This window comes from Galeopterus variegatus, unplaced genomic scaffold (assembly GCF_000696425.1).
Source record: "Galeopterus variegatus unplaced genomic scaffold, G_variegatus-3.0.2 Scaffold16705, whole genome shotgun sequence".
NCBI lineage: Eukaryota > Metazoa > Chordata > Mammalia > Dermoptera > Cynocephalidae > Galeopterus > Galeopterus variegatus.
In genome coordinates, this window is record NW_007742816.1 from 1 (window position 1) to 14,476 (window position 14,476).

The 14,476-nt window shown below is 37.4% G+C and overlaps 1 protein-coding gene across 1 annotated transcript in view; it reads left to right on the plus strand.

The window, feature by feature from the left end:
* Window positions 1-1,139: 1,139 nt before the first annotated feature.
* The window catches only part of LOC103582549 (putative ATP-dependent RNA helicase DHX57), a gene marked incomplete at its 3' end in the record, with an annotated part of 18,868 nt that continues 5,531 nt past the window's right edge, over window positions 1,140-14,476 (plus strand). The window contains exons 1-7 of the mRNA XM_008564104.1: window positions 1,140-1,301; window positions 2,367-2,555; window positions 2,897-3,735; window positions 5,306-5,484; window positions 7,227-7,348; window positions 8,666-8,861; window positions 9,425-9,549. Coding sequence (XP_008562326.1) covers window positions 1,225-1,301; window positions 2,367-2,555; window positions 2,897-3,735; window positions 5,306-5,484; window positions 7,227-7,348; window positions 8,666-8,861; window positions 9,425-9,549 — 1,727 coding nt within the window. The remainder of the gene's footprint in view (window positions 1,302-2,366; window positions 2,556-2,896; window positions 3,736-5,305; window positions 5,485-7,226; window positions 7,349-8,665; window positions 8,862-9,424; window positions 9,550-14,476) is intronic.

Genomic DNA, 14,476 nt, shown 5'->3' on the forward strand with positions numbered 1-14,476 from the left:
TGCCCTGCCCCGCCCTGCCCAGAAGGTGTCCAGTCTCTCCCACTGCCAGGTGTGAACTCCTGGGGGGAGGGTCCCTCAGCACACAGTTCCTCTTTGACTTCCCCTAGCATGGGTCGGCCCTCCGGGAGAGCTCTCCGGTAGCTTCATTGTAGCTCCAGAGCACTCCAGGCTCCCCTCTCTCCACCAGAAATCAGTTAGGGGTTCTTCCAAACTGAGGCCCAGATTTATTCGTTTTTTGTTGCTCTTGGAAATGCAAATAGTACTCTGGTATCACAGTGCACACTTCTCAGGGTCACGCTGTCTCCTGGCACGGCCGCTCCAGACCTGTCGCCAGCTTAAAAGCCTAGGCGGGAGCGCTGGCGGCGGTGGCGAGTGTGCGGGACCGTCAACGCCCAGCGGCGGGCTGCGGGCTGCAGGCAGCAAGTGTCAGTCCAGACCAAGCGCGGCTGAGGTGGCGACGGCAGTCTGCGCTCAGCGGCCCGGGCGAGGGGTGGGCCCAATAATGATAATTTAGATGTTGTAAAAATAGGGCCTAATATTCCCAGGTAAGATGGGACTCCATTGTTTTTAGATTGAGTACATAACACAGAATGAAATAAATACTCCAGTGTGTAGCTTATTTCTTTTCAAAACCCTGTAGTGCAGAGGGAGTCATCATTAGCATTGCTCTTTCCAGAGGATTCTTGAGGTAGTGAAGCCAGATTTAATGATTAAGAATCTGATCAGTTTTTTTCTCAGCAATTCCAATATAGTAAAGTTTGATGGGCCGGCCCGGTGGTGCACTGCTACAGTGCGCCGCTTGGGAGCGCGGAGGTGCTCCCGCCGAGGGTTCGGATCCCACATACAGACCGGTTCCCACTCACTGGCTGAGCGAGGTGCGGGTGCGACACTGAGGGTTGCGATCCCGTTGCCGGTCCCGGTCCGGTACGGGCGCGACACTGAGGGTTGCGATCCGTTGCCGGACACAAAAAAAGACAAAAAAAAAAAAAAGTTTGATAAATACTGTAGAAAATGGTGAATCTCTTTACATTCGTTATCATCTTTTGTAAGATACTTGATAATCCAGTTCATGTTGTGTATATTTGGGGACTCTGAAGAGAGTGTAAAAGTCCTGATCATAGGTAAGTGTGTGTCCTTTGCAGACCTAGCAACAATAATGTAAACAAAGGAGAAGCACGCCACAAATGGAAGCCCAAAGCCAAAGTGCCCCTTCAAACTCTACACATGACTTCTGAGAATCAAGAGAAAGTGAAAGCTCTTCTTCGAGACCTGCAAGAACAAGATGCAGATGCTGGATCTGAGTAAGTTATTTTGAGTAAATTATTACATTAAGGAAGGTGTATTGGCAGTGCAAAGGTCCTGTGCATCTTCGGAATACTGTATCAATACTGATCATGTAATGGCCATCCAATTAGTTGAAAGTGGGCCAAGACAAATACAAGCATAATTATTCAGCCACAGTTTTACAGTGTGTTTGTTTTGTGACATCTGTGAGCAATAATGCAGATTGCTTTTTTATCTTTATTTTCTTCCAGGACAGTGGTAATATAGATTCAGTAATTGCTTTATTGATAACCTTCCAAATAATACCTTCTTATGAACAAGTAGGAGTATTGCTCTAGGAGCAAATACTGAGTTGATCAGATGAAGTCTTAAGACTACACTTCTCATGACCATCTGCTTGAGAGAAATAGCTTTCACTCTGAAATCTTAGTTGCTTTCCCCCTCCTCCCCATTGCATTTCGGCTCTTTTGCTTGTGATTTAAGTTGGAGATGTTAATCTTTCTTTTCATTTGCCAGAACTAATGAGTGGTCAGTAATGAACAGCTCATTTTCATTCCATCTACAAATCTGTTATCTGTCTCAGATTTAGGAAAAAAGATTATGCAGCAAAGTAAAAAATTAGGGATTGTTTTTATGAATGAGAAGAGAGAGAGGATGGCCAAGATTTCTGTGGTTAAGAACACAGGCTCTGGAGTCAGATTGCCTTGGGTAAAATTAATTTCTAATTGCTCCTTACTGTGTAAACTTAGACAGGTACTAATCTACTCTAAGTTTTCAATGATCATCTGAAAAATGGGAATTCTATTTAGTAGTACCTAATAGGATTATTGGGAAGATTAAAAGGGTTAGTACAAATAAAGCTTTTAACAGAGTGACTGGTATGTAATAAATGCCTTATAAATGTTAATTGTCAAGACATAAATTAACAGTTCAATAAAAGATACAATTAAATCAGTGACTAAAGAGTAGTTGGGATCGTATGTCTTTGGCTCCTTGAATTGAATTCTTAGACACTTGCTAAATTTTTCCTTGAAGTAGGTAGAAATTAATAATCTAATATTTGAAAATATTTCCTTTGCTAGAAGAGGCATTTCTGGAGAGGAGGAAGATGATGAGCCTGATTGTGGAGAGGATGAGCGGTATTGGTCATCCGGACAAGAACCTTCCCTTGTTCCGGACTCTGATCCTTTGGAATATGCTGGCTCAGCCCCAGTGGAGCCTCATATTCCAGAATTTACAGTCTCACCATTTGCAGTGCAAAAACTTTCCAGGTGGGTTTGATCCCTGTTACCAGCCAGGTGCCAAAACCAAAACAAAACAAAATTTTCCAGATGATTGTTTTCATTATTTATGGGAGTTGGGGGAGAATTCAAAGAAACCAGTCATGTTATAAATCCAACTACCACTCCTTGTGTACTTTCCTATTGTGTGGGTTCAGGCAGTGCATGATATGCCTAATATTCTATCGTTTAGGATGGGGGATTAAGGAGGGATTAGTGTGATCAGAGATCCTTTTTCAAAATACAAGCCCTACCTCTTATATAGTCATAACTAAGCATATTTAAGTGACTTTCACTTACATGTCATTTTTGTCATGTTTTGCCCTTGGCAGGTATGGTTTCAACACTGAACGCTGTCAAGCAGCCCTGAGGATTTGTGATGGAGATGTGGGGGCCTCCCTAGAGCATCTACTCACCCAGTGTTTTTCAGAGACATTTGGAGAGAGGATGAAGGTCTCTGAGGCAGTTGGCCATATAAGCTTGGATGAGTGTGTGGAGCAGAGACAGGAGGAGGCATTTGCTCTCAAGTCAATATGTGGAGAAAAATTTATAGAAAGAATTCAGAACAGAGTCTGGACCATTGGACTAGAACTGGAGTATTTGACAAGTAAATTCTGCAAATTCAAGCAAAGGGAAAGTACCAAAAATGCACAAGAGACTTCACTTGAAACCTGTAGATTTTACCTCAAAGGAAATTGTAAATTTGGATCAAAATGCAAATTCAAACATGAAGTACCCCCAAATCAAATTGTTGGAAGAGCAGAAAGAAGTGTAGATGATTCTCATCTTAATGCTAATGAAGATGCATCTTTTTTATATGAACTTGAAATTCGATTTTCTAAAAACCACAAATACCCCTACCAAGCTCCCCTTGTGGCATTTTATTCCACCAATGAGAATCTACCTCTGGCTTGTCGTTTACATATTTCTGAGTTCCTTTATGGCAAGGCCTTGACATTTGCAGAAACTTCAGAACCTGTTGTATATTCTTTGATAACCCTTTTAGAGGAAGAATCAGAAATAGTCAAGCTATTAACAAATACCCATCACAAGTATAGTGGCCCTCCTGTGAACTTTCTGCCAGTGCTCTCTGGGACCAGAATAAATAATCCTGCCTGTCATAAACCAGTGATTCCAAATAATTCTTTTGTTTCAAATCAAATTCCAGAAGGTATGTAATGCATTGATTATGTGAAGGGCATTGTGAAGGGGGCGGGGGGCATTCAGAATGATGGATTTAGAAGTCAAAGCTTCTGAGTCTGGTCTGGGATCTTCCAGTGATATTGGGCAAATCACTCAGTCCTTTGGGCAAAAGGGAATGAGAATCCCCTGAACTATAATTGTACCTGACTTTACTTGTGAGGTTCAATTGTGTTGCTGTGGCTGAGCTCCCTGAATTGAAAGTTTGTAGTGATTTAGTTTAACTATGTAGAATCTGAAGATTGGAAATTACCTTAATACAAGTTCTCAGAAATTCTCTTTCATTTCATTCATTTGGTTTCTTATGTCATTTCTTACACTGTATATGTGATTACTTTCAAATGAGTTTTTAGAGATACTTCTCTTTCTGTACCACTATCCATACCTTCCTGCTTTTAGTATGCTAGACACCCAAAATTCATTAGGGCAGTGTTATCTCTATGAATCCCTAAGTCCTTAAATAAAGAAATGTTTGTGCAAGTTTCTGGCTTTGTCCAGATCCAGGTTTATTGTGCAGATTCTTACACTACAAGGGAGCCTCTTTTCAGCTTTCCTCTAAGAATTCTCTCATATTTGTTGCCATCTTTCTTCCAGAGAAACAGAAGTTTTTATTATTTCACAAGAGTCCCTGGGTAAACGTCAATAAGTAGAGAACAACAAAGCTGCACTGAGATGTGCATGGTACACAGTTAGCTGGGTTCCCTTACTAGCCACCTGACTCATTCCCAAAAGTCTGCTTCTAGCACGTGGGATTCAGATGTGTTTCTTGTGAAATGACCAATTATGTCATGGACTTTTTTTTTTTTTTTTTAAATAACAGCTTTATTGAGATATAATTTACAGGCCATAAAATTCACCATTTTAAAGTGTACAATTCAATTTACACGGTTGTTTAACCATGACCACTATCTAATTCTAGAACATTGTCATCACCCCAGAAAGAGACCTTGAACCCATGAGCAGTCACTCTTCATTTCCCCCAGCCCCTGACAATCATATACAGTCTATCCTATCTCTATGGATTTGCCTATTCTGGACATTTCAGAGAAATGGAATTATATAATATGTGGCTTTTTGAGACTGACTTCTTTCAAAATGTTTAGCATAATGTTGTCAAGGTTCAGCCGTGTCACAGCATGTATCTGCATTCCTTTTTATTGCCAAATAGTATTTCATTACATGGACATAGCATATTTTGTTTATCAGTTCATCATTTGGTAGACATTTGGATTTTTTGGTCTCATGGAATTTGAGGTACACTTGCAAGTAGTTGAAACACTCACTGTTAATTCCTTGAATATTAACTCATTTGTTCTTAATTTGGTTTAACCACTTATAGCTGAGTAAGGTTTATTTGAAGATGCATTTAAGTTATTTAGCAGTAGTAGTATTGAAATGAATGAACCCGCTTTGATCAACCTTTAACTTTTGCTCCATTTTATGATTTTTTTTTGTTGTTGTTACTTTATTAGACAGTGGCTTTCCCCCTTTGCTAAAGAAAGGGCTCCATATCGAAAATGTTTCCTTTTATTCCCTTCAAGTTGAAAAAGAAACAGAACCTGAGGAGGAGGCAGATGAGGATGAAGGTCCTGCACCAGTTAGAGTGGAGAATGAAAGCTATGTGAACCTTAAGAAAAAGATTTCCAAAAGATATGACTGGCAGGCAAAGTCAGTACATGCTGAAAATGGTAAAATCTGCAAGCAGTTCCAAATAAAACAGGTAGGGTATGCTGAGAGAATGACTAGCATGGCCTCCCTAATGTCCGGATGACAGGATTAGGAGTTAGGAAGCTTTGGCCACCCTTCCTAATATCCTTTTGGTTCTCTTTCACCTTGAGTGGTCAAAATTTCTACATGCCACAACAAACTTGGGTGCATGTGCTAAATGGTTTTGGAAAATCCCATGGGAAACCCCACACATGTATACTAAATATTCTCAATCATATGCCTTTGGTATTATGATAGACAATCTGATATGGGAAAGGAATATTAATATTGTGACTTACACTAGAAAAGTCAATGTATAAAAGGAGAGGATAAGGAGGGCCACTTACCCCACTTCAGAGGCTCAAGTAATGTGTCCGTGGTCTTATAGCTAGTAAGTGGCAACACAGGGGTTCAAGACAATTCTCTCTGTTTCCAAAGTCCATGTTGTTTTTACCCCGTTCACATGGAGATTATTTTCCAAGAACCCATAAGTGAAGGCAGTTTGATGTAGGGCAAAGGCAAGTTGCATAACCAGTTTGGAGATTGGATTAAATGCTGTCTAAGGGTTTGTCCATTTCTAAAGTTCTGAGATTCTGATTTTTGAGACAGTATAACATGATTACATATATAGTGTTATACCCATAGAAAATCAATGTATACAAAATTGTACTGTAAATGACACGATGGAAGAATCAAAAAATTACTTGTTCAGTTTGATCAGTGGTATAACATGATTACATATATAGTGTTATACCCATAGAAAATCAATGTATATAAAATTGTACTGTAAATGACACGATGGAAGAATCAAAAAATTACTTGTTCAGTTTGATCAGTTTGATAAATATACTTGGTAAAATTATTTGTAGGAAATGGCATGTTATTGTAAATTTCTTATATTATTCAAATGTGCAGCCATAATTTTAATGTACAATACAGTGTTTATAGCATTGGCCATCAGATGTCAGACTGATTTACAGAGTTGTGATGATTGGCCAAAAATAACTGCTTCTTTCTTTATTAATTTTTTATTGTACATTAAAAAAACCAGTATATTGAGAATCCCTTTTGTTCACAGAGAATGTGGATCTTTAATGCATATTGAGATATATGATTGATGTATATGAGGTATGTGATGGGAGTTTCTCCAAATATTTATAGATGTCTATTATTAAAGTCAGTTAAAAAAACAACAACAACCCTTTAGTGAGTGTTCTTACTATTACTGATTTAAGTAAAAATCTGATACTGTGTAGAGCTATGCTGTCTAGTATGGTAGCCCCTAGCCATGTTGGGCTATTTAAATTTAAATTAATTAATTAAATATTCAATTCTTCAGTAGCATTGTGCACATTTTAAATGTTCAATAGCCACATGTGGCCAGGGGTTGCTGTATTGGACAGTGCAGGTATAGAACCTTTCTGTCAACACAGAAAGTTCTATTAGTCAGTGCTGATATAGAGACTCTTGCTAGGAAGAGCTGGATAGGTGCTCAGCCAGAGGGGTTGTTTCCACTTATAAGATCTTTAAGTTTATTCAGATGTAGGAAAACTATACAGATTCCACAACTTATTCTGGCTGATTCGTTGGGTAGCCTTCTGATTAAAGTCATCTGCATCCAATCCTGACAAATCTCTGCAACCTCTGTCTGTGAATGAATTGTTAAAGAAAGTAGAAAGGGTGTGTCTAACTATGGGATTCTGGATTCAGAGCTTTGTGAAACCCAACTGATGCCTTATTCTTTGATTTAATTAGTCTTCCAGACAGTTCCAGTCAACCCTCCAAGAAAGACAATCACTCCCTGCTTGGGAAGAAAGAGAAACCATTCTTAAATTGCTGAGCAAGCACCAAGTGGTTGTCATAAGTGGTATGACTGGGTAAGAATGCAATTTATTTGTAATGCATCTTTCATCTATAAATATGATATGTACCCTGGTATCACAACCAGTTCTACTTTTTAAAAACCTGTTGCTGGTGTTATTTGCACTTTTTCCTAACAAATACTAATGCTAATACTAATAATGATATTTCACAGAGGCTGTTGTTGCAACTTCTGTAGCCAACAGAGCCAGATTACAAAAAATAAGAACAAAACTCAGAAATCCATCTAGGAATTTATAGACATTGTATACCTCTGCCTTGAGACAATTTTAAGGCAAAAGATTAGCTGAAGACTTAAAAAAGCCCATTTTTAAATTCAAAGGATAGTTCTAGAACATTTAGTTGAAAGCTTTTCATCTTCTGAATTTATTCTGATTTCCTTAAAGCTTTTATTTTTTGTTTTAAGAACAATTTAATGTATATTATTTTTCCTGCTTTAACTCTATATGTTATGTAAAACTGTTTAGCAAGAGCAAATTGCAGACTTAATTTAATTTTTCATTCAATAATATAGGCAGCCGTTTGTATGTGTGGGTTCCACATGTGTGGATTCAACCAACTGGGGATCAAAAATATTTTGGGGGAAAAAAAAAAAATAACAAAATAACAATACAACAATTAAAAAATAATACAAATAAAACAACACAGTATAATAGCTGTTCAGCTATTTACATAACATTTACATTATATTAGGTATTGTAAGTAATCTAGAGATGATTTAAAGCATACAGGCAGATGTACATAGGTTATAGGCAAATACCATGCCATTTTATATAAGGGACTTGAGCATCCGCAGATTCTGGTATCTGCAGAGGTCCCCAATGGATACTGAGGGACAACTGCATACAATTTAATAATTACATTTGTATCCAGACTTACTGATATAGTAGTAATCTTGTATCCTTTAGTTTCTTATCTTTTTAACCTCAGTTCTCTTATAGCCAAATGAATACACATCAAAGGGAAAAATATAAAATATTTTAATGATCATAAGCTAGTACTCTTTTTCTTTAGGATTCATATGTAGAGTTCATATTCCTAGAGGCATTTAAAGACCTTAATCTGATGTCTGTTCAGTAGTTCTAGTTTTACAAATGATACTGAACTACTGTTTGATTTCCCTGTTAATCTGAGTTCAAATTCCTAGAATTTATCAGCTCTAGGTAATAAGTCAAAAGGTAGTTTTAGGACAGATGAAGCTGAACAACTTTTATTCTAATTAGCTTTATCACTTTCTGTGTTGCATGTGATTGCTTCTTAAGTTAACTAGCCCATGAAAACTTCATTTTAGATTTACTTGTTTTGATATACAGATGTGGAAAAACCACACAGATTCCACAGTTTATTCTGGATGATTCTCTGAATGGACCACCTGAGAACGTGGCTAACATTATCTGCACCCAGCCCCGACGAATCTCTGCAATCTCTGTCGCTGAACGCGTTGCTAAAGAAAGAGCAGAAAGGGTGGGTCTGACCGTGGGATACCAAATTCGATTAGAAAGTGTCAAGGTTTGTATGCTCTGCTTATTTCCTGGTAACAGAAATTTATAGTTTTCAGGTATGAAGAGTTCTCGGAGCCTGGAGATTCATGGGCAATTTGGGATATATACTTTCAGGTTATTTTAAATTAATGACCACCTTCAGTAGGGCTGAAGACCTTTTAGAAGTATTTTGGTGTAAGAATTCTTATACTAAATTTCCTCTATAAAGGCTTTTTATTTATTGGCAGAAGTGATCTAGTAAATGTGGTTTGCTCTTAAAGCTAGAACTTAATTCATTTAACCAAATAAGGAGAAAATTCAGAATTGGTTTTATCACTCACTTTTTTTTTAACATTTTGTAATAATTTTTAATGCTTTTTATGAAACCCTTAAATGTAAAATGTTGATGTGAACTAGAAAAACTTTTATTGTGCTCATCAAGAAACTCTGCATTTAGTGTGGTTTCATATTAAATGCAACTGCTGGTGTTTTCAATATTCTTTATCCCTATCCATTCAAAATGGCTTGCCAGTAGTGTTTCCTTTCTTAAAAAATTTCATGAATGCTTTCTATTGTCCTTTTATATGTAAGTCCTCAGCCACCAGACTGTTATACTGCACCACAGGAGTGCTGCTAAGAAGGCTAGAAGGAGATACAGCTCTACAAGGAGTCACCCATATCATTGTTGATGAAGTTCATGAGAGGACAGAGGAAAGGTAAAACACAAATCTTCCCAGTGAACATCCATGCACACAGAATGAAGACATGGCTGAAAAAATTTTGTTCTGCTTCCATTTCAGTTTCACAGAACTAATAATAATAGTCATTTGTCATAGGGAAGGTGTAAGGTAGAGAAGAGGAACTGCTTTCCTGAACTTCAAATGCTAGGAGAGCACATATGTATCACTAGAAGTGTTGTCCTATTAGATTAGAAGGGGGTACTTCACACCCTCCTGGACATCATGCAGAGCTAGACACTGTACTTTGGAGGAATAACAGATGTTGTGCATGCTGTAGCTGATGGGTTGGTCAGTATATGCTTCCTTCTTTGTTCATTTGGTCAGTCATTCAGTCCTGACTTTCCTTCATATTTTTATTGAGCCTGTATGAAGTGCCTAGTGATATTAGTTGCTGAGTATACAATGGTGAACAAACATGCATGGTTCCTTCTCATCTCTTACAGTCTGGTTGGCAAAACAAATAATAAATAAATAGTTACAAATTTGAGTAAGGACTATGAAGGAATAAACAGGATGCTGTATTTGGAGGGAGAGACCCATAAGATGGTAACAGATCATCTCTGAAGAGGTGACATTTAAATAGAAAACTGGTATGAAGGGGAGTCCCATGTGACAAATGGGGATGACAGCATGTGCAAGATTCTGCAGTGGGAAGGGGCTTTGTGAATCCAGAGATGAAAGGAAGGCCAGCGCAGCTGGTGTGTGCTGAGTGAGGGGGAAGAGGCCGGCGAAGGAGCAGCCGGAGCCAGAGCTTCCAGGGCGTTACACACCACGGCTAATGAAGCATGTGGATTGTCTTTTAAAGGAATTAGAAATCGTCTAAGAGTTGAGGCATAAAAATCAAATGCTTAGTATTTTAAATACTGAGGCAAGGCCAGGGTAGATAGTTTGTCATGTGGACCGTGCCCTAGAGCAGTAAAAAACACAAGTGGGAAAAAGAGAGAAGGTCACGTGAAAATTATGTGAGGTTTCCCCAGGAAGTACTATGCTATTATAAATATCTTGAGAAGGAGAAAGAAAGTCTAAGTAAACTTGGAGGGCTGACAGAGAAGCAAAAAATAGCTTATAGCAGAACTAAAAAGAAAAAGGAGACAAACTTGAATAGCAGCCCCAGCTACTGCTGATTAAAAAATTCCTAAGAATCAAACAAGAAAGATCTATAATCAGAAGACTATTAGATGAAATAAATACACTAATATACAAGTAAATAAGAAATATGAATTAGAAACTGAAGTAAAGCAGACTTTTAGATAAAAAGAATAGATCAAAATGAATAATTCCTAGAACAAGACAATAATAAATCTTAAATGACTACAGGAAACACTAGACATCTTTCAGAGGCAAATAATCTTTTTGTAGAGACTCCAGAAAACAGTGGAGAAAAAAAAAAAAGGTAAATAATGTCATTTTTCATCTGTTGGAAATGAACGTTTGACAAAAGATTTTTTTAAAAATAGAATCACTGAACAACTTGATAGAGGAAACCAAATAAAACATTCTACCAGACTAATAGTATTTAAATAATTAGATTATAAAAATAAATTTAAAATGATAGGGAAAACTATATCTAGTATAATTTTGAATATAAAGAATAACTTTGGATTTCATAACATTTATACTTCCACAAACTCAGAGAAACTGGAGCACAGCACTGGATCTGGTTCCTGACTGCAATAGTGTTCTCAAAAGGGAAGGTTTTTATGAAACCTAAGGATCTGTAGAATATCAACAGTTAAAAAGTCAAAAGATTTCACATTTGAATAAAGATAAATTACACACTGGAGAAGGGAGCTTCAAATATTTACAAATACTAGTCTTCAGGAAAGGGTGTATAAATTACAAGAAAAAGTGAAGGAATATTTGTTAGCTTTGATTGAAAAGTGCAGAAAATAGGAGTAAAATCTAGGAACAAAGATCAGTAAAAATATAGACAAGATTAAAGGTTAAATGTAGCAAAGTTACAGTTGTGTTTGTTTAAAATTTTTAATAAATTTCCTGATGACAAAGGTAACATGATTATTCTAAAACATTAAGAAGATACCAAAAAATGTCAAGAAGAAGAATCTCTGTTCTATGTAAGATTGAAAGTTACATGTTCAATTTTGGTTTGTTTTCTCCTGGGAGTGTATTGGGAGTTAGGAGAGAAATGTTGTACAGAGAGATATGTATCTCCACAAACAGTATTGGAATTATATGGTTTTATGTGCTGCTTTTGATTTAATAGTTAATATGATAGCATGAACAATCTTTAAAATTATTATTAATAACTTCATAAGGAAATCCTGAAGTATGGATGTACCATAAATTATGTAATCATTTGCCTATTGATTATTTCCCTTTTTCCTGAAAAAGAAACAAAAATAGTAATAAATGTAATTAGATTAGCTAATTAAAGAGAACTAAGTAGTATAGGAATATGTTCTCATGAAAAATTTAAACAATACCTGTGAAGTGAAATTCCATCTTTAGAAAATTCAAACAGTATAAAGTCCCTCTTTCTGAAAAAGTGAAAGTTCCCAATCCATTCCCAGTTGCTTCCCCAGAGGCAAATACCATAAGACTGGTAATATGTCCTTCTATGCATTGACATATGTTTACTTTGTTATAAATATTTTTGTTTTCCAGCCTTTCTTCTTACACAAATGATATACTCATTTAGTAAGCCAGTGAATATTCATTGAGCACTTATCACGTCCCAGGCATTGTTCTAGGTACTGGAATAGTAAACAAAATAAACAAAAATCCTTGCCCTCATGGAGCTTACATTCTACTGGGGGAGTCCAACAATAAGCAAGATAAATAAGTAAAATACAGAGTATGTTACGTGCTAAAAAGAAAAGATAAAGCAGGGAAAGGACAATATGAAATGCAAGGGAGGTGGCATTTGAAATTTTAAATCAGGTAGCCAAGGAAGGCCTCACTGAAGACATGTCTTTTGAGTAAAGACCTAAAGGAAGGTGAGGGAGCTACCTGACAGAATCGCTGGAGAAGCCCATTCCAGGCAGATTAATAACGTGTGCAAAGGACCTGAGGTGCACACCTCAAGGCCAGCAAGGAGAATAGTGTGCTGGAGCTGGGTGGATAAAAGGGAGAGCACTAGGAAATGGGTAGTGGGAGTGCAGACCATGTCATGTAGGGCCTTGTCAGCAAGGACTCTAATGAGAATTCATTGAAGGATTTTGAGCAGAAGAGTAGCACGGATTTACATTTGTTCAGAATTATTGTTTGCTGTATTGAGAATAGATTGCAAAGGGGCAAGGGCTGAAGCAGGTAGGCTGGTTAGGGTATTATTGTTCTACAGTCCATGTCATTCCACAACTTGTTGTGTTGGGTGGGTTTTTTTGGCTGGCTAGTACAGGGATCGAACCCTGGACCTTGGTGTTGTCAGCACCATTCTGTAACCAACTGAGCTAACTGGCCAGCCCCAACAACTTACTTTTGTTTTTCCCCCCAGCAAATTTTTATTTTATGTTATTTTTTAAAATTTGTTGTTTTCGGGGCCGGCCCGGTGGTGCACTGCTACAGTGCGCCGCTTGGGAGCACAGTGGCACTCCCGCCGAGGGTTTGGATCCCACATACAGACCGGTTCCCGCTCACTGGCTGAGCGAGGTGCGGACGCAACACCGAGGGTTGCGATCACCGTTGCCGGTCCCGGTCCAGTACGGGCGCGACACTGAGGGTTGCGGTCCGTTGCCGGACACGAAAAAGACAAAAAAAGGAAAAAAAAAAAAAAATTGTTGTTTTCAAATGATTACATTGTATGATGTTGAATATACTAATTATCCTGATTTGAGCATCTTAGAAGACACAGGTATTGATCAACTCTGTACCCCACAGATATGTACAATCAACTATGTTACAATGAAAAAAATTTTTTTTTTATTTAATTTTTTCATTGTACATGTTTATGGGGTAAAGTTTATTATTTCAGTCCATGCATATATTGTATAATGATCTAAGCAGAATAGTTAGCATATCTATCATCTAAACATTTATCATTTCTTTGAGGTTATAACATTTAAAAACCTCTTTTCTGGCTATCTTGAAATATACAATACAGTATTATTAGTTATTATCAACCTAGAGCACCAGAACTTATTCTTTTTATCTAAGTATAACTTTGTAACTTTGTACTGGTCTACCAACCTTCCCCACCTCCCTATGCCCCCTTTTCCCTGCCTCTGGTAACCATACTTCTACTTTCTATTTCACTCTCTTTTTTTCTCTTTTTAATTTATTTTTCTTAATTGACCCATGATAATTGTATATATTTATAGAGTACAATATGATATTTGGGTGTGTTCATACTGTGTGCAATGATCATATCAGGGTACTTAGTATGTCCATCACCCCAAACATTTGTCATTTCTTTGTGTTAGGAACGTTCAGCATCATCTTGACCAGCTATTCAAAGATACACAGTGCTTTGTTGTTAATTGTAGTCTCCCTATATTACTGTAGAACACCGGATTCCATTCTTCCTGTCTCTCTACTATTTTGTGTCCACTAACCACTCTCTACCCCTTTCCCCCACCAATCTCTAGTAACCACCATTCTACTCTCGACTGCTATCACATCAACTTTTTTAGCTTCCACATGTGAGTGAGGACGTGGTATTTCTCTCTCTGTACCTGGCTTATTTCGCTTAACATGATTTTCTCTAAGCTCATCCGTATTGCTGCAAATGACAGAATTTCTTTTTTTATGGCTAAGTAATATTCTATGTGTATATATCCCACATCGTCTTTATCCAGTCATCTGCTCAAGGACATTTAAGTTGGTTCCAACTATTGGCTGTTGTGAATAGAATCACGATAAACGTAGTTTTTTACACTAACAGTATGTCTTAGAGATGTTATGTCATTATCTAGGGCTCTACCTTTTTTTTTTTTTTTTTTTTTTG